The 23,966-nt window shown below is 39.9% G+C and overlaps 1 protein-coding gene across 4 annotated transcripts in view; it reads left to right on the forward strand.

The window, feature by feature from the left end:
• The window catches only part of PAK1 (p21 (RAC1) activated kinase 1), a 152,829-nt gene extending 143,045 nt beyond the window's left edge, over positions 1–9,784 (forward strand). For all 4 annotated transcript variants that reach the window (XM_042906985.1, XM_042906983.1, XM_042906984.1 and 1 more), the window contains exons 12-15: positions 2,601–2,700; positions 4,759–4,955; positions 7,776–7,913; positions 9,630–9,784. In XM_042906985.1, coding sequence (XP_042762919.1) covers positions 2,601–2,700; positions 4,759–4,955; positions 7,776–7,913; positions 9,630–9,716 — 522 coding nt within the window. In that variant the 3' untranslated portion in view covers positions 9,717–9,784. The remainder of the gene's footprint in view (positions 1–2,600; positions 2,701–4,758; positions 4,956–7,775; positions 7,914–9,629) is intronic.
• The last annotated feature ends 14,182 nt before the right edge of the window (positions 9,785–23,966 follow it).

The raw sequence follows: 23,966 nt of genomic DNA on the forward strand, positions 1-23,966 counted from the left end.
CCTCCCCATGAAATATTAATACCATAGATATACTGCATATCTGTTTATGTATTGTGGCCCTTTGGGAAGCCACAAACCAGTGTAATATCTAAAATATTTTTCACTCACCCCAGGAGCTAACTTGCACTGATTGAGGATACATGCATATGTATGCTTAGGGAAATCAATTTGCTTCAATTTATATACCTTTAAAATGGGAATTCACCCTGTATATACGTTAGGGGCGCCATATGGATCAAAAAGCACTTAAAAAATTTTTTAATGTTGCATAAATAGGTGACATTACTATTATCTTTAAGTTCTAAGGGATCATCCCTCTTTTAAAAAATAGTTTTATTGAGATATAATTCACATACCATATAATTCATCCATTAAAAAGTATATAATTTAATGGTATTTAGCATATTGAGTTACACAACCATCATCATAATCAATTTTAAAATATTTTCATAATGCCTCCCCCCCAAAAAAACTCCTTACCCATTCATTAGTAGGCACTGCCCCACCCACCCCATTTCTTGACCCCTACCCCCCCAACGCTATGCAATCACTAATCTATTTTCTGTCTCTATAGATTTACTTGTTCTGGACATTTAATATAAATGGAAACGGCTTCTTTTCCCTAGTATAATATTTTGAAAGTTCATCCATGTTATAATGTACATTAGTACTTCATTCTTTTTATTAACAAATAAGATTCCATTTATTTATCATTCATCAATCAATGGACATTTGGGTCATTTCCACTTTTTGGCTATTATGAATAATAACATATGTACTTGTACATATTTTTGGTTGGATATCTGTTTTCATTTCTCTTGGGTATAAGCCTAGGAGTGGAACTTCTGGTCATATAGCAACTTGGTGTACTTGCTTAAGAAATGGCCAAACTGTTTTCCAAAGTAGCTGTATTTTTTGATATTCCTACAAACAATGTATGAGGGTTCTAATTTCTCAAAGTTATTTTTTTATCATAATTTTTGACATCCAGAAATCAGTGTCTCCAGCCTCCTAAGGAAAGCAACTCTTACTTTTTTAGGCAAAATCTGCTTCTGAATATTGGTTTGTTCTTAATTTAGCCATTGGTATGTTCTTAGAAAGTGAAGTATTAATTTGAAAACATTGAAGTAGTATTTTCCAATTGGTTTGCATCTTTAGTATTTTTCAGTTGGTAGAAGCTTCTAAAATGTTAGCTTTTCGTTATGGACTTAAGCTAGTAGATTTAGTAACAAACCTGAGGTTATTTTTTCTTATCCCCACATTTTACAGATGGGAAAACAGTAGCCTGGAGAGAGTAAGTGATTTGTTTAGAATGTTAGTATCATTAGTCAGGAAGTGGCAGCACCAGGCATTTTCATTGTTCCATTAGCCTCTGTGTTATTCACTCTGCCTGCTAATTATAGATGTTTTCCAAGATTCTTTTCTTGCTTTTGTCTTCTATAACATTTGCCAGTTGCAGCCATAACTATAACTTAAAAAAAAATCACCTGGTCACAAATGACTCAAATATTTATCTCAAGTCCATATCTCCATATAGAACTTAAGACTCATATGTTCAGTTGTCTACTGAATATTTGTCTGCAAATGCTTATACGTATATAAAATTTAACATACCCAAAACAGTACAAATTATCTCCTCGCCAATAATAAGAGTTTTCTAACTTCACTGTTGCTTGTTCTTTAAAATAAGTTTCTTTTTTTTTTTTAATGTTTATTTATTTATTTTGAGAAAGAGAGAGAATGTGAACGAGGGAGGGGAAGGGGGGGGTGGGGGAAGAGACTATCCCAAGCAGGCTCCGTGCTGTTAGCACAGAGCTGGCATGGGGCTGGATCCCATGAAACATAAGATCGTGACCTGAGCTGAAATCAAGAGTTGGACATTCAACCAACTGAGCCACTCAAGTGCCCCCTAACTTCACTGTTTCTAATATCACTTTCATATGTCTCAGATATGACTCTCTTTGTCACTTTCCTCCAGTTTTATCATTATAAAATCATTTCCATTCTTCCTCAGTAGTTTTTCTTGGGCCTCAGCTTCTTTGTTAAGGATCTAATGTTTGATAAAAAAACAAAAAACAAAAAAACTCCAAAATGGATTGGAGGAACTTTTGTACCTAAAAACTATTGGGGCGCCTGGGTGGCTCTGTCAGTTGAGTGTCTGACTTCAGCTCAGGTCATAATCTCATGGTTCATGGGTTTGAGCCCTGGGTCAGGCTCTCTGCTGAGCCCACTTCGGATCCCATGTTTCTCCCTCTCTCTCTGCCCCTCCCCCACTCACACGTATGTACTCTTTCTCTCTCTCAAAATAAATGAACATTAAAAAAAGGAAACTATTGTAAGGTGTACTATAATTACAATAAGATATGGTAAGGCATATTATAAGAAAGGCATAAAGCAGGACCAAATTAGAAGAGTGCTTAGCCAGGAGACAGAAGATTAGGCTATAGACCTGCCTCCACCACAGATTGGGAGCAAGTTCTGTTTACTCACTGGGCCCCCACTTTCTTGGTCATAAAATGAGGAGGTTGGATTAGTTGATTTTCTATAAGTTTTCATATTATAAGTCCTTTTTTTCTCCCTCTGCTCATCGACTTCAATAGTGCCTGCAGGCTTTGGAGTTTCTGCATTCGAACCAGGTCATTCACAGAGACATCAAGAGTGACAATATCCTGTTGGGAATGGATGGTTCTGTCAAGCTAAGTGAGTAGGAATGAAGATACTTCTCTTCCTGGTGGGACCCTGTCTCCTGGGGGAGGGTAATCATATAATAGTAGCTACAAGACTGAGCAAGGGGTCTTCGCTTACAGGCACATGTTGGAGATATTGAGGGTCAGTTCCAGACCATTGCAGTAAAACGAATATTGCAGTAAAGCAAGTCAAATGAATTTTTTGGTTTCCCAGTGCATATAAAAGTTATGTTTACACTACACTGAAGTCGATTAAGTGTGTAATAGCATTATGTCCAAAAAAATGATGTACATTTCTTAATTAAAAAATACTTTCTTGCTAAAAATTGCTAACCATTATCTGAACTTTCAATGAGTTGTAATCTTTGTTTTTGTGAAGAGTCTTGCTTTGATGTTGATGGCTGTGCACTGATCAGGGTGGTGGTTGGTGAAGGCTGGGGTGGCTGTGGCAGTTTCTTAAAATAAGACAATAATGAAGTTTGCTGCGTTGACTGATTCTCTTCCACTTCATGAACAACTTCTCTGTAGCATGCAATGCTGTTTGATAGCATTTTACCCACAGTAGATCAGCTTTCATAATGGGAGTCAGTCCTCTCAAACCCTGCTACTGCCTTATCAACTAAATTTATGTAATATTTTAAATCCTTTGTGTCATTTCAACGATCTTCATGGCATCTTCACCAGGAGTAGATTCCATCTCAAGAAATACTTTCTTTGCCCATCAGTGAGAAGCCACTCCTCACCTGTTCAGGTTTTATCATGAGATTGCACTAATTCAGTCACATCTTCAGGCTGTACTTGTAAGTCTAGTTCTCTTGCTATTTCTACCACATCTGCAGTCAGAACATAGACATTTATCGATTTAAATAAGTTCACCATCTTCTATGGGTGCAGTTCGTGATGCCCCAACACAATTACAGTGGTAACATCAAAGATCACTGGTCACAGACCACCATAACAGATGTAATTATAATGAAAAAGTTAGAAATATTATGAGAATTACCAAAATATAACACAGAGACATGAAGTGAGTAAATGCTGTTGGAAAAATGGCACCGATAGACTTGCTCATCACAGAATTGCTACAAACCTTCAATTTGTAAAAATCCGTGATGTGCAATAAAGTGAAGTGCAATAAAATGAGGTATGTCTGTGTTTCCTGGGATATGCAAGCTCTTTATAGTACTCAGCACTATGCAGGATGTCATTTCGTTTTTTCCCCGTCCATTTATATGTTTAGCCAAAAGAAATTTACTGAATGCCAACTGTGTGCTATGTCCAGTGATGGCACCAAGGATACTTTTGCTTGTCTTCAAGTAGCTCTCAGTCTAGTAGTGGAGAAATTAGTGTAGTTTCTTTGATTCATTCATTCAACACACTTTTATCAAATATCTATTATACCTAGGCCCTCTGGGAATAAAAAAATGAGTGGGAAGACATAGCCTTTTCTATCAAAGGCCTCAATTTAAATAAACATATAATTGCAATACAATAAGAATGAACTATAAGCAGAACATTTTGTTTGAAAGTGTGAGGATCAGTAGCCCAGACAGACAGCTGTGTTACAGATGGGCAACTTATGGGAAGATTGTTAGCAGTCTTTGTCCAGGGGCACAGGGTGAGAAATTAATAAAAGCAGGGCCATTCCTACTTGTAGGTGATTAGGGCTTAAGTCTGGGACTCATTCCCAGAAAATAAAACAAGGACCTAGACTGCCAGATTCTGGGACATGGGTGTGGATTTCAAGAAGAAAGCAGAATTGGGGCAAGTAATCAAGGCCAAAACGGGCACCTTTGGCTCTAATGCCTAGTTCTTCTAGTTTGAGGAGGGGTAAGAGGCCAGAGATGATGTCTCTTTTGTTCGTCTTGTTTCTTTTCAATGTCGGACAGAGGACAGGCTAAGAGCTGGATGTGAAGGTGGCAGTCATGTGATTCCAGGTCTGGAGAGAGAAGGGATTGCCATGGCTGGGAGCTAGGCAGAGCTTGACAGCTAAGGATAGGTACATAGTCAATACTTATGGAAGGTGTACCCTAAATATATGTCCATTCTTTCTTTTCTTTTCTTTTTCTAGCTGACTTTGGATTCTGTGCCCAGATCACCCCAGAGCAGAGCAAACGGAGCACCATGGTGGGAACCCCATACTGGATGGCACCAGAGGTTGTGACACGGAAAGCCTATGGGCCCAAGGTTGACATCTGGTCCCTGGGCATCATGGCCATTGAAATGATTGAAGGGGAGCCCCCATACCTCAATGAAAATCCTCTCAGAGTGAGTGTTACTAGTCCCATTTCAAGATGTTTGGGCTATTGTCTTTAGTCCCAGGAAATGAGACTCAGGCTATTCCCTACAGTTTTCAACCTGGATCTGTCTTTTCTAGATAAAACTAGGCACTATTGGATTTAAAGAAAAGAGATATTCACAGTCACTCATTTATTCAACAATTATTTTGAGTTCCTGCCATGTAAAAGAAAGCCATGTTCTAATGGCAATGAAGAAATTAATAAATAGTAACAGAGGGTAAGTGCTGTGAAATAAAGCTGAGTAAAGGGCTTATGAGAGTGATGGGGAAAGAGGGAGAAATGTACTATTTTATTTAGAGTAGAGAAGGAAGTCCTCCCTTATAAGTTATTTGAGCAGAAACCTGAAGAAAGGAGCAAGCCATGCAATTAACCTGATGCAAGAGTTTCCCAGGTATCAAGTATATAAACGACTTGATTTGAGAACACACTTGTATCCAGGAAAAAACCAAAGAGGGCAGTGTTCCTAAGTGAGTGAGTGGGGAGGAGAATAGTAGACAAGGTCAGAGAACTAGGAGGGGACCAAATCAGACCTTGTGACCATCTTGAGAATTTGGCTTTTATTCTGTAAGAGATTGGAAGCCATTGAAGGATTTTGAGGTGAGGAGTAGTATGATGTAATTTATGTTATGAATTAACCATTTTGGCTGCTTTCATAGAAAGCAGACTATGAAATACTGTTATAATCATTCAGGTAAGAGTGGTAACTTGGACTATGTTGGTGGCATGAAGAGTGGTTAGACTCAGGAAATATCTTGAACATACAGCTGACAAGGTGAATTAGATATCAGAGAAAGAGGAATCAATAATGCCTATGAGATTTTGGGCCTTAATTGCTGAAAAAGTTCAGTTGCCATTTACTAGGAAGGTCGAAGAGCAAGTAAAATTGGATAATAGAGTTTGTTTTTAATGTGTTAATTTGAAATGTTTATTAGACATCCAAGTAGAGATGTCGCACAGAGTTGGGCATAGGAGTCTGGAGTTTAATGGTGAGAGGTCAGAGCTATAAATACAAATTTATCAGGAAGTAGTGTATAGTTGGTTTACTTAAGCATTGGAACGAGATGATTGATGCAATCACTCACCTAGGGAGTAAGGTTTGAGTACTGAGCCCTGGGATACTCTCATGTTTACAGTTTGGAGGAACTAGCAAAGTAGACCAAGGAATGGCCTTTCTAGAACTGAGAGAAGTGTGTTCCGGAGGCCAAGAGAACAAAGTGTTTGGAGAAGAACTGTGTTCTTTGGAGAAGGACATTGGCTGTGTCAAATGTCACTGATTGTATGAGATAAAGTTGAGAAATACACATTATATTTGCCAATGTGGAGGTTAGTGATGAGCTTGACAGTCAGTGGAGTGATGGTACTGAAATGATAGCCTAATTAGAGTAAATCCACCAGAATGGGAGAAGTTGAGATGGCATGTGAAAGCAATTGTTGTTGTTGTTTAAGGAGTTTTGCTCTTAAGAGAAAAGAGAAATGGAGCAGGAACTAGAAGTAGAGTTGAGGGAGGGTTTAGTTTAGTTGTTGTTTTTTTTTAAGGTATTATTACATCATGTTTGTGTGGGCATAGCAATAATCTAGTGCAAAGGAGGAAAGTCATCATGTCCAAGAGAGAAGTGACATCTGTAGGAGTGATGTCCTTAAGTTGATGAGAGGGGTTGGATCAAGTATTGAAGTAAAGAGTATTAGATTAGAGTATGGACAATTTATCCATTGCAATAAGAGAGGGAAGGCAGAGTATATGAATACAGATGTATGTTGGTAATTTTGGTCATGGGAAAATAGGAGAATTATTCTGATTGCTTTTATTTTCTTATTTTTCCCAACCTCCCCTCCATTGCAGGAATTCTCTGTGCATTTTTGGTAGGTGGTCATCCAATCTTAACTGGATACCTCTTGGGTAGCTCTGATTATTGGAAAGTGCTTCAGTGTACCAAACTGAAACTGCCTGAAGGTCCCAGCTTTGGTCTCTGAATCCACATACTACTCATCTTCCCCCATCTTCCAGTAGCCTTGAAAATGATGACTGGTAGGGTGTGATGGAAATAAGACTGGGATTAGAATCAGAGAACAGAAGCTCATATGATTAAGTTGATACTTGGCATATCCCTTTATGTTTCTGGACCTTATTTGTGAAATGGGGATAATTCTTGCCTAGCCCATTATCCAGATTTATTATTGTGGTCATTAAATGAGGTAGTGTTTGTGTAAATACTTTGTGAATTAAAGTGCTCAGTGCTTGAAAAGGACTGTTTTGTTTTGTTTTGTTTTGTCTTGTTTTTTTAACTTATCCCATAAGATGCTCCATGTTAGGGGAACTGGGAGGCAACAGGGAAACAGATTGTTGCTTTACAGACATTTCCTTTCTATATTCCTCTCTGTTAGAAGAAATCAGTTCTTAGAGGACTCAGGTGCCAAGGCATCAGGAATAATTTCCTCCAGCAAATGGGCAGGTGTTTAATTCTTCAGGCTAAATGAATAATAAGCCCCTTAGTTCTATAATCAAGAATAATAATAAAGCCATGGGTCTGGAACACACAGACATGTGATATAGATATAGATAGGCACTATTATCATCCCTGTTTTTACAGATGAGGAATTTGGAAACTCACTGACTTGCACATGATCACATGGCCTTTAAATGTTAAATAAGATCCTTAGGTCATATTCTTTCCAGTCTCTTTGTGTCCTAGAGGCATAAAGCAGCCGACCATATTTCTAGAGGGCAAGTGTGGGAACTAGGAGAGAACCCCAGCTGGAGCCTACGGTGATTCTTCATTTGTATTGCCAGGCCTTGTACCTCATTGCCACCAATGGGACCCCGGAGCTTCAGAACCCAGAGAAGCTATCAGCTTTTTTCCGGGACTTTCTGAACCGCTGTCTTGAGATGGATGTGGAGAAGAGAGGTTCAGCTAAAGAGCTGCTGCAGGTAACTGTCCTTAAGCAGAGAAGCTCCAAATTCAAGGGATCACTAAACCAAGTCTTTTTTGCTTCATTTTTGCACGTGAGGCACTACTAGGCCTCTCTCCTACAACTTACCTCCACTCAACTTCTATTCCTATTTCCCTAACCTCTTTCATCCCTGGGCCTTTGCTCAAGCTATTCCCTGAGGCTGTTCCTCAGTCTGTTAAAACTACACATAGGCTTAGCTTAAAAATCTGCTTACTGAGCTCCTGTTGAATTTTGCCTGTATTGTCACCATAGTTGAGTCTTACCTAATATAAAATGGAATCATACAATATGAAAACTTGTGCCTGGCTTCTTTCACTCATCATAGTGTCTATGGGATTCATCCTGTTGTCAGCATATCAATTATTCATTCTTTTCTTTATTTATTTTATTATATTTTTAATGTTTATTTCTGAGACAGAGAGAGACATAGCATGAGTGGGGGAGGGGCAGAGAGAGAGGGAGATGCAGAATCTGAAGCAGGCTCCAGGCTCTGAGCTGTCAGCACAGAGCTGGACACGGGGCTTGAACTCACAAACTGTGAGATCATGACCTGAGCTGAAGTCAGTCGCTCAACGGACTGAGCCACCCAGGTACCCCAATTATTCATTCTTTTGAATTGCTGTGTAATTTTCTGTATAGTATTATAGAAATATCACATTCATTCTTTCATTCTCTTGGACATTTGGGTTCTTTTTAGTTATGACTATTTTTTAAATATTTATTTAAAATACTCTTTTTAAAAAATATATATTATATATATGTATATATTTTACTTAAATTCAAATTAGTTAACATGTAGTGTAATAATGAGTTCAGGAATAGAATTTAGTGATTCATCACTTATATATAATACCCACTGCTCCTCCCAACAAGTGCCCTTCTTTTTTTTTTTTTTTTTAACGTTTATTTATTTTTGAGACAGAGAGAGACAGAGCATGAACGGGGGAGGGGCAGAGAGAGAGGGAGACACAGAATTGGAAGCAGGCTCCAGGCTCTGAGCCATCAGCCCAGAGCCTGACACGGGGCTCGAACTCACGGACCGTGAGATCATGACCTGAGCTGAAGTCGGACGCTTAACCGACTGAGCAACCCAGGTGCCCCAACAAGTGCCCTTCTTAATGTCCATCACCCATTTAGCCCATCCCCACACCCAACACTCCGCCAGCCACCCTCAGTTTGTTCTCTGTATTTAAGAGTCTCTTATGGTTGTACTCGTTCTGTTTTTATCTTATTTTTGCTTCTCTTCCTCTCTGTTCATCTGTTTTGTTTACTAAATTCCACATATGAGTGAAATCATATGATATTTGTCTTTTCTGACTTATTTTGCTATAATATACTCTAGTTCCATCCACGTTGTTGCAAATGGCCAGTTATGACTATTGTAAGTAAAGTGACTATGAACATTCTTGTGTGTGTCTTTTGGTGGATACACAAACTCTTTTCTGTTGGAAATACACCTGTGAGTAGAAATGCTGGGATATAGCAGAGATGTGTGTTTGAGTGGTAGATAGATACTGTCAGTTTTCCAAAATGGTTTGTTACCTTTTAAAGATGTTCTTCAACTTGGGGATGATCTGAAGCTTTCCAGACAGAGCCTTGTGCAAACATGGATAGCCTTATTAACATCTTATAATGGTTACTGAGGAAGAATGGTAAATAGTCATGTGTCTTTTGCTCTTTTTTTCCTTTCTAGCATCAGTTCCTGAAGATTGCCAAGCCCCTTTCCAGCCTCACTCCACTGATTGCTGCAGCAAAGGAGGCAACCAAGAACAATCACTAAAACCACGCTTGCCCCAGCCTCATTGTGCCAAGACTTCTGTGAAATAAATGCTCATTTTAGAAATTCAAGCCCCCGATGCCCTCTCTTCCTTGCCTTGCTCCTCCCATTTCCTGGTCTAGCGCTCTCATGTCTTTGATCCTTGAGAACTATGTGTCCAGCATTGAAGAGAACCGCAACTGACTAATGAGATGATGTCCATTTCTAAGTAAGGAATTTCCTCCCAATTCATGGATGTGAGGGTGGTTTACCATCAAGGGCTTCTTTGAATAAACCCGTGGACTCCTTTTCCCATCCCCTCCATCTCTCACCTGCCAGTCAGTTCTTGACTCTATAATTTTTGGCTTTGTAACATTATCAATTTGTAATCAGTTGAGACTTCTTTAGTGCTTGCTTTTCTTTGACTGAACTGCCCAAACACATATTGTACTTGAAAATTGGAAGTGCTGGAGGAATGCCATGAGGGTTGATAATCTGCCAGGGATGTGAAATGGCTCATCTTCCTGGACCATGGCTTTGGCGCAGCTGATCCTGATATGGGAGAGAGAGCTACCATGTTTTCTCTTTGTGTATGCTTCTAGCAGCTATTTGGGAGGATCTTCACCCAGTAGTGTTCCCCGTGCTATTTCTTGTGAAATGGTCTTGGCTATGTAGCAGCTTTTGATTCCCTACATCCCCTAGGCTGCTGCCCCAATTCTGTCCTTGTTTAGAACATTGAGAGGTTTCCCAAGGCACATGCTGGGTGAGAACAGTGTGAGAAGTCAGGGGAAAAAATGTAGCTGCTTTTAGAACAAAGTCAGGTATCAGCACCTGTCCCGCTGTACCTATGTGTTGTTTTGAGAACTCAGCTTCTTTTTCCATCTGGAATAAGGAGCTGAAAGATTAACTTAGATCTTCTGATGGCCTGAATCTTTGGGTCAGAGGGAAGGACCTCGAAATGTGAAACTACATGTTAGTTTTGGATGGATTTGGCAACCTGATAAGATACTCTGCCGGCTGTGAAGGGACCCTGTTTTTACAATGCATGGCCAAGCTCTCTGCAAATGGAAATGCTTGCACTGGGTGTTGGGGATGTTTGCTACCTCCTGCTATCTTTGTGGTTTTGGTCCTCCCACTATGATAGGACCCCTGGCCAGCATTGTGGCTTGTCATGTCAGTCCCATTGGCTACCTTGTCATGCTCTGAGGTACCACTGCCTCTGTAGCACAAGTTTTATTTCCTTCAATAAAAGGAGATGAAAATATTCTACTTGGAGTATGCCTTTCTTCTTTGCCCTTTTCCTTTCTTTTCTAATTTTTTATTTATTTTTATTTTTATTATTTTATTCTATTTTTTTTTAATATGAAATTTATTGTCAAATTGGTTTCCATACGACAACCAGTGCTCATCTAATTTTTTATTTTAAAATAATTTCAAACTTGTAAGAAAACTTAAAATATATATTATAAAATATATATATGTATTTTTCTCTTTGAACCATCTGAGATTAAGTTACCTTTACCACCATGTACTTCAATGTGTATACATTCCTCTTAACACTTTTATTTTAAATATAAATTAAGAGAACTGTTTATATATTACAAGGTATTCACTCAGACAGTTGTGGAAACTGAGAAGTCCCATGATCCACATCTGCAAGTTGGAGGCCCATGAAGGCTGGGGTGTAGTTCACAGGCCTGAGAGCCAGAGAGCCAGTGGTATAGATTCCAAAGTCTGACACGCAAGAACCAGGAGCACCCAGGGCAGGAGAAGATGGATGTCCCAGCTCAACAGTCAGGCAGAGAGCAACCCACTCCACCTTTTTGTTCTATTCAGACCTTCAGCTAATTTGACGATGCCCACCCAAGCAGGGTCATCAGCTTTACCCTGTCCACCAAGTCATATGCTAATCCCTTCTGGAAATACCCTGACAGACACACCCAGAAGTAATGTTTAACCAGACACTGGGCATCCCATGGTCCAGTGACATTGACACAGAAAGTTAACCATCACATACCCATCCCCACCTCCAGGTGGAGGAACTCCCGTGGGGACTAAGTGAGCTGACAGCTTTTATAGTGCTGTGTTATGACTTTTAGACCAAGGGGTCAAAAGTGAAGAGTGGAATAAGTCAGAGAAAGACAGATAGCATATGTTTTCATCGTATGTGGAATTTGAGAAACTTAAGACCATGGGGGAAGGGAAGGGGAAAAAAACAGTTTCAAACAGAAGCAAACCATAAGAGACTCTTAAATACAGAGAACAAACTGAGGGTTGAAGGGAGGGAAGGGGAAAATGGGTGATGGGCATTGAAGACGGCACTTGTTGAGATGAGCACTGGGTGTTGCATGTAAGTGATGAATCATGGGAATCTACTCCCGAAACAAAGAGCACACTACACACTGTATGCTAGCTAACTTGACAATAAATTATATTTAGAATTAAAAAAAGAAAAAATGTAAAAAAAAAAAATGAAAAAGTTGGTGATCCCCAATCTTGTCTTATGGAAAAAAAAAGTACAAAGGTACTGGAGGTCCTACATGCAGTTACTGAGAGTACAAGTACAGTGGCATTGCTTACGTGTGACATAGAATGTTAGGTGATGGTACAGCCCATCAGAAGACAGGAGTGTTATTTATACCTTCCACTTTGAGCTTGCAGTGGTAAACTGGTTAGTCTGATGAAGCCTGAGGAGTTGTTAGCTGATTGCCCCTCTGGAATCTTAGAATCTTGGGATTGTCTGATAGTTGGGTGTTAAAACAGAAGTATTGCCTCTCCTGCAAACTTTCCAGCACTCTATTTGAGCAGTATAGGCATGACTGTTTACTACTGGGATAGCTAGACATCCACTCAGATAATAGAACATTCTTCATACCCAGACAGCTTAACAGCATATTTCCATGCCTTTTATTGCCTGCAGAATGTGGAGGCAAGAGAACTCTGAAACTCTCTACTCATAGACAATTGCTGCTTATTTAATTCTCCATGGGTACCATAAGCATCTATCTTGTGTGTTAGTTTTCAATTGCTGCATAACAAATTACCACAAATGTGGCTCAGTACAACACAAATTATCTCAGTTTCTATAGGTCAAATGTTTGAGCACAGCATGGCTTGATATTTTGCTCAGAGTCTCATTAGGCTGGAATCAAGGTATTGGCCAGGGCTGTAGTTCATCCGGACCTTGAAGTCCTCTTCTAGGCTCACTGGTTGTTGGCAGAATTCATTTCCTTGTAGTTGTAGGACTGAAGTCCTCATTTTCTTTCTAGCTGTCAGCCAAGGACAACTCTCAGCTCCTAGAGGCTGCCTACCGTTTTTTGCCCCACGCCCCCCATAGACAATTCACAAAACAAATGTTTGCTTTATTCCAGATTAGCCAGAGCACATTTCTCTGACTTTCACTTTGGCAACCAGCCAGAGAAAACTCTGCTTTTAAAGGGCTCATGTGATTAGGTCAGGCTTATTTAGATAATCACCCTGTCTTAAGGTCAGCTAATTTCAGAAATTAATTACATCTGCAAAACCCTTCACGACAGTCCCTAGATTCCTGTTTGATTGGAGAAACTAGAAGAAGTTATGTACACCAAAGGCTGGGAATCTTGGGGGGCTTAGTCCATTCGGGCTGCTATAACAAAATGCCATACACCGGGTAGCTTATAAACAACAAATTTATTTCTCATAGTTCTTGAGGCTGAGATGTCCAATATCATGGTGTCAGCATGTTTGGATCCTTGTGAAGGCCCGCTTCCAGGTTGCAGACTGCTAACTTCTTGCTGTGTCCTCATATGGCAGGAGAGACTAGGGAGCTCTATGGGGTCTCTTTTCTAAAAGCACTAATCCCATTCATGAGGGCCCCCCACCCATGACCTAAGTACCTCCAAAGCCCCCACCTCTTCATACCATCATTTTGAGCATTAGGATTTCAACAAAAGAATTGGAAGGGATACATACAGACCATAGCAGGGGCATCTTAGAATTTCTTTTTTAATTTTCTAAATGTTTATTTATTTGAGGCACCTGAGTGGCTCAGTCGGTTAAACGTCCGATTTTGGCTCAGGTCATGATCTCACAGTTTGTGGGTTCGGACCCCACGTCGGGCTCTGCTGACAGCTCAGAGCCTGGAGCCTGCTTCAGATTCTGTGTCTCCCTCTCTCTGCCCCTCCCCTGCTCTCTCTCTCTCTCGCTCTCTCAAAAGTGAATAAACATTAAAAAAATTTTAAAAAGGTTTGTTTATTTATTTGAGAAAGAGCACAAGCAGGCTCTGCACTGTCAGTGCAAAGCCCGATGCTGGGCTTGAATTCCCGAACTGGGAAATCATGACCTGAGCCAAAATCAAGAGTTGGATGCTTAACTGACTGAGCCATCCAGTCACCCTGGGTCATCTTAGAATTCTGCCCAGCATATCCTGGAAGGGTCTATCTGCTCTCCGCCATCTGTTAAGGACACAGGAATTAGGGGAAGGGGAAATAACTGGAGTAGTATAACTATAGTGCAGGGACCTGAGCCCAGGTATTCCTTTCCATACCTCTGTACACTATATCAAGAGTACGCAGGGGTGCCTGGGTGGCTCAGTTGGTTAAGCATCTGACTGGCTCAGGTCATGATCTTGTGGTTCACGAGTTCAAGCCCCACATTGGGCTCTGTGCTGACAGCTCAGAGCCTGGAGCCTGCTTCAGATTCTATGTCTCTCTCTCTCTCTCTGCCCCTCCCCTGCTCATGCTCTGTTTGTCTGTCTTTCTCTCAAAAATAAATAAACATTAAAAAAAAATTCAAAAGAGTAGGCAAACACCAACTTAAAGGCACTACTAGAGCCATGAGGCTGGCTGGGTGGTGACCAACTCAACTGAGGTCACACTAATATGTTTATCCTGCATTTGATGTTATTGTATACCTGCCATGTGGACACTGTGCAAGGTGTCCTCACCTGTAGGTATAAGTAAATGCAGTCTAACTACTGTGGAACCATTGAAGAAGGAGATTGGTGGTGATGGGACTACTCCTGGGTCCTGTTAAGGTTATTGTGCTGGGCCAGATGTTATAGATATTTTCAGAAGGAGCCTCGTGCCAGAAATAAGGGACTACCTGAAACCATGGGAGACATTTGGAGGAAGTATATCCTATCTTATACTTGGATCCCTTCAAGAGAATCATCACCCAGGCTATTGCATTCTTCTAGGCATCTCTTATCGACAATTGGCTCCTTTGTGAATCTGTCATAATGCTGGATCAGTCATCAGTTGCTGGATGTAGCAAGGGTGACTTGGAAGCACTCCAGTGTTTTCTAACATTTACCTGCTGCGTGTTTCCTATCCTACTCCACTGAATCATACTACCCACCACCAGCCTATGAAACTGTCAGTAATGGACTCTTGGGTTCCATGTCTGGCTCTTCCTCTACTTCCTGGGATGACATAGGATTCTTGGTCATTGGAAAAGGCTTGGGAATAGTTCCATAGGCTTTGGCTAGGCTTTATTAAAGCGCTGTAACTATGAATATTGGTCTTAACTGCACACAATGTGAGCTTGCATGTACACACACACACAACTCTGGACTGGATAATATGTTCCACCTAGGCTGTTTTCCTCTGTGGTTAAATGGCCTTCACCTGTTTGCCTCCAGTAATCATGACCTATAACCCTGAGGTGATAATCCAACTATTTAATGTTTTCTGGGATTCTCAGGTCCCCCATTGCCACCACCTGGCCTAAATGTAAAGGAGAAGACTTCCCAGTGGGTAGTGAGGAGAAAGGACTAGGAGACATCATAGTCTTATTCCTGAGTAGAGATATATGAAGCTGATAGAAAATCTACCAGTTATGCTAGGCTAAATAGCTAATGAGATCACTCTAGCCATCCAGCAGATTAGCCTGGACTCCTTAGCCAGGGTGGTTTTATTTTCATTTATTATTGTTGTTATTTTAACCAAAATGGATTTAGGCCACAAAACTGATCTTCATAATCTGACAGCAGCTGTCTCTGCCCTAATCAATAATTCCTATTATTTATAGATCCCAATTAGTGGCAAGTAGAATAATCAATATTCTGCATATGGGAAAAGGCAGTATGGTTATTTAGTGCATCCCAAACGGGTACCTCTTTTTCTTGTCTGAGTCTGAGCTCCCTCAGCCCCTGGTTTGAGGAACAGCTATTTATGGCTTTCCATATTCCAGTGATTTTCAAAGTGTGGTTCCTACACCAGCAACATTAGCATCACTTGAGAACTCTCAGAAATGCAAGTTCTCAGGGTCCTTCATGGATATGCAATCTGCAGATAAGTCTTCCAGGTGATTCTGAAACAGCTGAAGTTTGAGAACCATCCTCCAAGGTTTCCTACAAACTGTAATGGTATGTATTACTGATGGAATGGGGTATGATGTATAGAGGCCACCTAGAGATTGGAGGTGAAGAACTACAATGGTTGAGAAATAAGGGTTAACTTGCCCAATATTCTCTGCTGGCTGGCCTCCTGGGAAAGGAGTTGGCCTTTGAGCTCCACGGAAACTATCTACAGCCAAATGCTTAGAAAAATCAGTTCTACTAGAATGCTGATCAGGTCACTTGTCTGCCATACCAAAACATGGTCTTTTGCCCTTAGTCTTGACAGCCTCTTCTGTATGTTTGATATATATATATATATGTGAATGAAGTGGTGGGATAGGGCTAGAAGCCATTGTTCTGCCATGTCATGCCGCTATTGGATCACAACCCTCATCCAGCCAGACATTCTGTGGGTTTTCAGACCTCTAGCTTTGTGAAGAAACAACCTTCCTCATTGGTAGTGATGAGGAAGGGAGTTGTGTAGGAGATACTACATAGTCATATTCATGCAAGGATCAGGGTCTCATTCCTATATGCTGACTCTAAATGGAATGAGCCATAAGGGACTTCCAAACCTGCTGCTGCTCCTATATTCGTTGGTTTCCTCCAATAAATACTATTCCAAAGGCCTGGTATGTGTCCTGTGTGGTCATTTGGCTTTGCTCCATGTTATTCAACTGTGTGAATATGTTGACATTATTTATTCATTCTTCTGCTGATGAGTATTTGGGTTATTTGCTGTTTGGGGTGATAAGAAGCAATGCTGCTAAGCACATGATTGTATATTTATCCTAGTGCTCACAAGAACAAATTTATCTACTAGATATCCTAGGTGTGGAATTATTAGATCATGGGGCATATATATCTTCAACTTTTAAAGATAATACCTACAAGTTTTCCAAAGGGATTTTACCAACTGACATCCCCCACTATTGTGGGAGTTCGTACACATTACTCAACCCTTGCTCACGTGGCTTGATCGATCCTTGCTAACATTTACTACTTACTATTTACTTGCTAATATGCTACTATTTACTATTACATTTACTATTGTCAGACTACTTCATTGTAACCAATCTGTGTGTGTAGTGTAGTATTTCATTGTGCTTTTGCTTTTTAAAAAATAATTTTTTAATGTTTATTTTTGAGAGAGAGAGACACAAAGAGAGAGACAGAGCACGAGTTGGGAGAGAGGGCAGAGAGAAAGGAAGACATGGAATCCGAAGCAGGCTCCAGGATCCAAGCTGTCAGTACAGAGCCCAACGCGGGGCTCGCACCCATGAACCTGAGCTGAAGTCGTTCGCTTAATAGACTGACTGAGCCCGCCCCCCTCATTGTGCTTTTACTCTTTTGGGAAGTCTTTTTTCAAACCTTTTCCTCATTATTTTCTTTTTTGTCATCTTTTAAATATTTTTTGTTGAAATTCCTTGTGTATGCTGGCTAATTATTCTTTCTCATTTTTGTGTTATAAAATCTTTTTTTGATTGCCTTTTTAAAATGAAACTTCTGGGGTACTCGAATGTATTAGTTGGTTAAGTGTCTGACTCTTGATTTTGGCTCAGGTCATGATCTCACGGTTGTGAGAGCCCAGTCCCACATCAGGCTCCATGCTGGGCATGGAGTCTGGTTAAGATTCCCTCTCACCCAGGGCACCTGGGTGGCTCAGTTGGTTGGGCGTCCAACTTTGGCTCAGGTCATGATCTAATGGTTTGTGAGTTCAAGCCCTGGGTAGGGCTCTGTGCTGACAGAGCCTGCCTTGGATTCTATGTCTTCCTCTCTCTGCCCCTCCCCATTCATGCTCTGTATCTCTCTCCTTCAGATATAAATAAACATTAAAAACATGTTTTTAAAATAAAAAGAAAGATTCTCTCCCTCGTCCTCTGCCCTTCCTCCACTCACACTCTCACTCTCTCAAAAAAAATTTTTTTAATTAAAATTAAACTTCCTGGGGCACCTGGGTGGCTTAGTCGATTGAGCGTCCGACTTCGGCTCAGGTCATGATCTCGTGGTCTGTGATTTCCAGCCCCGGGTTGGGCTCTGTGCTGACAACTCAGAGCCTGGAGCCTGCTTTGGATTCTGTGTCTCCCTCTCTCTCTCTGCCCCTCCCCTGCTCATGCTCTGTCCCTCTCTGTCTCAAAAATAAATAAATGTTTAAAAAAATTAAAAAAAATAAGTAAACATTAAAAAAGATTAAAAAAATAAAAATAAAATAAAATTAAACTTCCTATTTTGAGATCATTGTAGATACACATGCAATGTTGGAAATCATAGAGAGATATCCCACATACTCTTTACCCAGTTTCCTCCAATATTAGTTTCCAAATATTTGTAGATTTTCATGTTATCTTTCAGTTCTGATTTCTAGTTTGATTCCAATGTATCACAAAACACACTCTGTATGACTTAAATCCTTTTAAATTTGTTGCAGTTTGTTTTAAAGCCCAGAATATGGTCTATCTTAATATATGTAATGGAAATTAGCATTTGAAATGAATGTATATGCTGATGTTGTCGGGCAGAATGTTCTATAAATATCAATTAGATCCTGTTGCTTGATGTTGTTGAATTCTTCTAAATACCTGCTGATTTTCAGTCTAATTGTCCTACGAATTGTTGAAGGATAGGTGTTGAAGACTTGAACTTTCATTTTATTACTTTTCGCCTTTCAGTTCTATTAGTTTTTTATTAATGGATTTCCATTTCTGTTGTCTCCTGCACATACATTTAGGACTGCTATTTTTTTTTTTTTTTGGTGGATTGACCCTTTTATCATTGTATACTGTCTTTCTCTCTTTCTAGTAATTATCTTTGCTCCAAAATCTAATTTATCTGATCTCAATGTAACCTCTTCTGCTTTCCTTTGGTTAATGTTTGCATGATATAAAATTTCCCATCCATTTACTTTCATCCTGCCTATATTGTTTTATTTGAAGTGAGTTTCTTATAGACAGCATATAGCTGGAACATGAATCCTATTCTACACCTTATAACATGGAAGGCAGGCAAAAACCAGAGTATGTCCTGATTTTTGTTATTTATACTTATATACTGCCTTTTCAACAAATGATTTGAGAAAACCTGTAACAATAACATTTGCAATAAAACAATAATTAATATCTATTAATAAATACAGATAGGAAATCAGGGCCAAGGAAAAGATGAGCACAAATATGTTGGTTATCAGGGTTAAAGTATTGCTATAGTTGAACCTTAAATTTGGAATTAAACTTCCTGGAAGTTAAAGTAACAAGGTAATGTGTGTATAATTTCCATTATCAGAAAGGGAGAGGGCACGCCAGTTACTGGTGACTCTAGACCAGCACTATCTAAAACATTTTCTGTGATAATGGATTCTGTACTTGTATCGTCCAGTATGGGAGCCACTGGCTACATGTGGCTGTTAAGCACTTGAAATGTGGTTAGTGACTGAGGAACTGATTTTTACATTTTAATTTTTATTAATTTAAATTTAAATAGCCACATATAGCTAGTAGCTATCTTATTGGACTGCTGAGGTCTAGAGGAAAAAAAGTAGTATAGTGTAGTTGGAGTCAAATGGGCTGTATTTAATTTTTGGCTCTGTCACAGGTATGTATGACCATGGAGCAGCTACTTAACCTTCCTGAGCCTCAGCTTCTAGATCTGTAAAGTGAGTACAATAATAGTATCTACCTTTAAGATTCCGAGCAAACAAAATAATGTATGTAAAGCATTTAACACAACCCCTGACATGCAGGACACTCAGTCTCATTTTATAATGGTTGAAATTACTTGGTTTGTCAGGAAATTTCATGCTAACTCTGACTCTTTTACTGGCACAAAAATGGAGGTTTTATAAAAGAATCAATAACTAGGAGTCTAGGTTGTGCTTATCTTAGTCAATAACTGCTTTCTGGCCATAGTATCAAAAGGTCAATCAAACATTGACTAAAAAAATTTTTTTTTATCCATTTGAAGTTGCTTCAGGATACTCTGTTTAAAAGCCTAGGGCCTCCTTTTTCCCTGCCAATTTGCTAAAGGATTAAGCCCTAAAATTAGTATTTCTTATCTCTTTCAGATTTGTAGTTCAATATTTCTTCGTTATAGATGTATTAAAAGCAAAAACTAGTTAGTTCAATGACCTGTCACTGAAGAGAAGATTCATTACTTTTAATTAAAAGGACACTTGTTAAAAACAGGACTACCATATGCACTTAGCAAAGATAATGTCCAAGCTTTGGGCTTGATCCGCTGCTGTACAGTTGGCTAGAGTCTGGCATCAAGCCCCAGCATTGAATTCTCTCTGCCAAGAGAGAGAATTCAGAGGCTGGCGCTCAACTGCTCAGGTGACATGTGGCCATAGGTCTCAAGTTTATCCTTTTCTTTGTGTCAATGTTACCATTTTGCAGGTTTATATAATGAAAACTTAAAGCAACCTTTGATTATTTACTCATTCTTCAGTCCAAGCGATGAGTGATAAATAATTTGCTCTTATAATAAGAAAATTATCAGAAGGCTGGAATAGTTATTGCCTAGACTTGAGGCTGCACGGAAAGTTAGGAATTGGCTGTGTTTTTGTGATATTACTAGCTTCTATTTTGCTGAGAAACCTAGGTGCCATTCTAGATGTCTTATTTTATTTTATTTTATTTTATTTTATTTTATTTTATTTTTGAGAGAGAGAGAGGGTGCAAGTGAGCAAGGGTCAGGGAGAGAGAGAGAGAGAGAGAGAGAGAGAGAGAGAGAGAGAAAAGCGAGGCTCCACCAAAGCAGGGCTCATGTTTACCTGAAGCAGGGCTTGAGCTCACCGGAAGTGAGGTTCATGCTCACCCCTGATCATGACCTGAGCCAAAGTCAGATGCTTAATGTCTGAGCCACCCAGGCACCCCATCCTAGATGCTTTAAATGCATGTGTGTGTGTGTGTGTGTGTGTGTGTGTGTGTGTGTGTGTAGGTTTGCAAAATATTTCAAATTGGCTTTATGGACTACACCAAACTGCAAACTCACTTACGTTGTTTTTAGCAGAATTCTCTGTAAGTTGATAGTGTGACAGCAATCAGTAGGAAAAAACCTTCTCTCAGGTCAGCTTGCTCCTTCTGGAAACTGTTGGACAAAGACCCACTACACTACAGAAGGAAGGTAGAGTTTTGAAGAAATGACTAGCAAACCTTCAGTTGGCCAGTCTTGAAAATCTTAAAAAAAACAAAATTGAGTTCTTCCAACACAGTCTTTTTTGGGTTCATCATATTTTTTGTCTAAGATCAGACAGGGCCCACCAGAGTTTGAACAATATTCATTGCAAAAGGACAATTTAATTATATGAATAATGAGTCTATGAAATTGAGTCAGTTCTGTTGGGACAATAAAGCCGGGAAAAAATCTCTCCCAAATATTGATGGGAATCTCAGTTTCTTAACGCCACATCATGTCCCCCAGTTTACCTTCATTATTGATTTTTTAACAGGTAAATTTGAAGACTCCCACATAGATTAATTGAATATTTATGTTCTTTGAAATAAAATGTTATAATTTATTTTATAAGTTCTTTGATACCCTTTTAAAAAATATATTTATTTTGAGAGAGGGAGAGTGTGTGTGTGTGTATGAGTGGATGGGGGGGAGAGAGAAAGAGAGAGAGGGAGAGAAGAGAGAGAGAATCCCAAGCAGGCCCACACTATCAGCACAGAGCCTGGTGTGGGGCTCAGTTCCACAAACCATGAGATCATGACCTGAGCCAAAATCAAGAATCGGATGCTCAACTGACTGAGCCACCCAGGACCTTCTCATACCATTTTTAATATTTTGTTTTGCATGCTTTAGTTTTGTTTGTCTCACTTCTGCTTTAAAACCAGGAGTAATAGGATCAGGCCTGTATTTGCTCAAACATGGGACCAGTTTCCAGCACTTCTTTCATTCTCTATTGATATGAGAAAAAGGTCTCTAAAGAAGAAATCAGAATGGAGTTTCAGGGAGCCTCTGGGTGGCTCAGTCAGTTAAGCAGTCAACTCTTGATTTAGGCTCAGGTCATGATCTCTCAGTTCATGAGATCAAGTGCCCATGGGACCCTGTGCTGACAGCATGGAGCCTGCTTGGGAATCTCTCTCCATCTTTCTGCTCCTCCTCCCTCAAAATAAATGGATAAGCATTAAAAAAGAAAAGAATAGAGTTTCAGAAAATCTTCATTTCACAAAAACTGCTTAATCCCTTGATTGTTACCTAATCTCAGTGGGTGCAACCAGTTTAGTACTGCTATGTCAAGGGTTAATCTCGGGTCCCCGAATAGAAGTTAGCAGAAGGAGGGTAAACATTCAAAGATCAAGCTACTTTTCTTATTCTACGCTATTACCACCCCGATCCTAGCTACCATTCTTTCTTCTGGTCAAGTCCTCCCAACTGGTTATTGGGAGGTATACTCCAGGGAACACAGGTAGGTCAGAAAAAAATGTAGCCTGTCTTACTCAGCTTAAGGGTTGATGGCTCTGTAGCTTCTGACTATTTATTTAACCAATTGTGCCAAGCATTACAGTAAGCACTGGGAAGAAGTGATGAGTTAGGTATGGTCTCACCTTCAAGTAGATGAACTTAAAAGGGAGGAAGCAGAAATTAAAATCTCAGCAAAACAAAGTAGGTAATTATAATCAATGCCGCTAATATAGTACTAAGAAGTTAATTTGGAGGGACATATGGGACAAGGAGGGGAAGTACTTAATTGGGCCTGGTGGTAAGGAATAGGTGGTTATGATCAAAGAAGGCTTCCTGAGCTGAGTCTTCCACCAACAAAAGGAGTTAGCTAGGTAAAAGTCAAGAGTGGGAAGTGAGGAAGCCTGGCAGTAGGAACAACACGAATAAAGAAAGATACATAATGGTGTGGAGGCATAAGTAGTGCAAGAGGTTTGGTTTTGCTGGAGTTTCAATATGAGTAGGGTTGGAGGAGAGTAGGGGGAGAAAGAAGCTGGAGAGAAGGGCAGTATCCAATTAAAGGGCTTGAACTTTAACCTTAGGAATGAATTTTGAACGTGGCCAGATTTGTATGTTTAGAAGATCACTAGCTGCTCTTTGAAAGGCAAATTTGGGGAAACGTAAACTGGAAGCAGTGAGATTCTTTGGGAGTCTACTCCCATAATGACCTTAACCCTTACCACAGCAAGTACTAAGCAGCTGGTACCTACTGAGATGACTAGGGGCCTAGTGGGCATTGAAATGCAACAAGGGAATGACTAGGAGAAATGGATAGGAAGTGTGTGTGAGGGAGGGGGGTGGGTTGCAAAGCAAAGGGAGGAATCAAAAATGGAGGGTTGGTTTCAGTTCTTGCCATTTAGCAATTTGGAGCCACAGGTGGTGGAGCAAATTTGAAGGGAAAAATATGCGTACGGATTATTGAGTTTGAGGTGTCTCCAACAGGACATTCAGATAAAGATGACCAGCAGACATTTGGATATGATGGTCTTAGAGCTTAGAAATGAGGTCGGAGCTAGAGAAATAGCTGGAGGAATCAAAGAGTAAACAAACAAAACTAAAACAGGCCCATTGTTTGAAGTAGGTTAGGAAAAAAAAGACAAGAAAAAAATAATTAAAAAAAGACAATCTATACATAACTGGGCTACAAAAAATAGTTAATCCCTGAACTAAATAATTAACAAAAACTAAAATTACGCTGAAGTTCTTTTTTTTAAAGTTTATTTATTTTGAGAGAGAGAGAGAGAGAGAGTGCAAGCAGGGGAGGGACAGAGAGAGAGGGAGAGAGAGAATCCCAAGCAGTCCCCTGTGCTGTCAGTGTCCACGCTTAACCTACTAAGGCACCCAAATGCCCCGAAGTTATCTCTAAAAGAAGCAAAATGAAAGATACTTTTAATACACATTTTAAACCCATTGCTTAGAGCTAAGTTTGCAGGTGTGCCTTAAACTCAGCCTCCAGGGCTGATAGAGCACCGAAGGCCACGCCCCTGGCCACGCCCACCCCACACAGCCAGCCTCCA

The sequence above is a fragment of the Panthera leo genome, chromosome D1, assembly GCF_018350215.1.
Source record: "Panthera leo isolate Ple1 chromosome D1, P.leo_Ple1_pat1.1, whole genome shotgun sequence".
Taxonomy (NCBI): Eukaryota; Metazoa; Chordata; class Mammalia; order Carnivora; family Felidae; genus Panthera; species Panthera leo.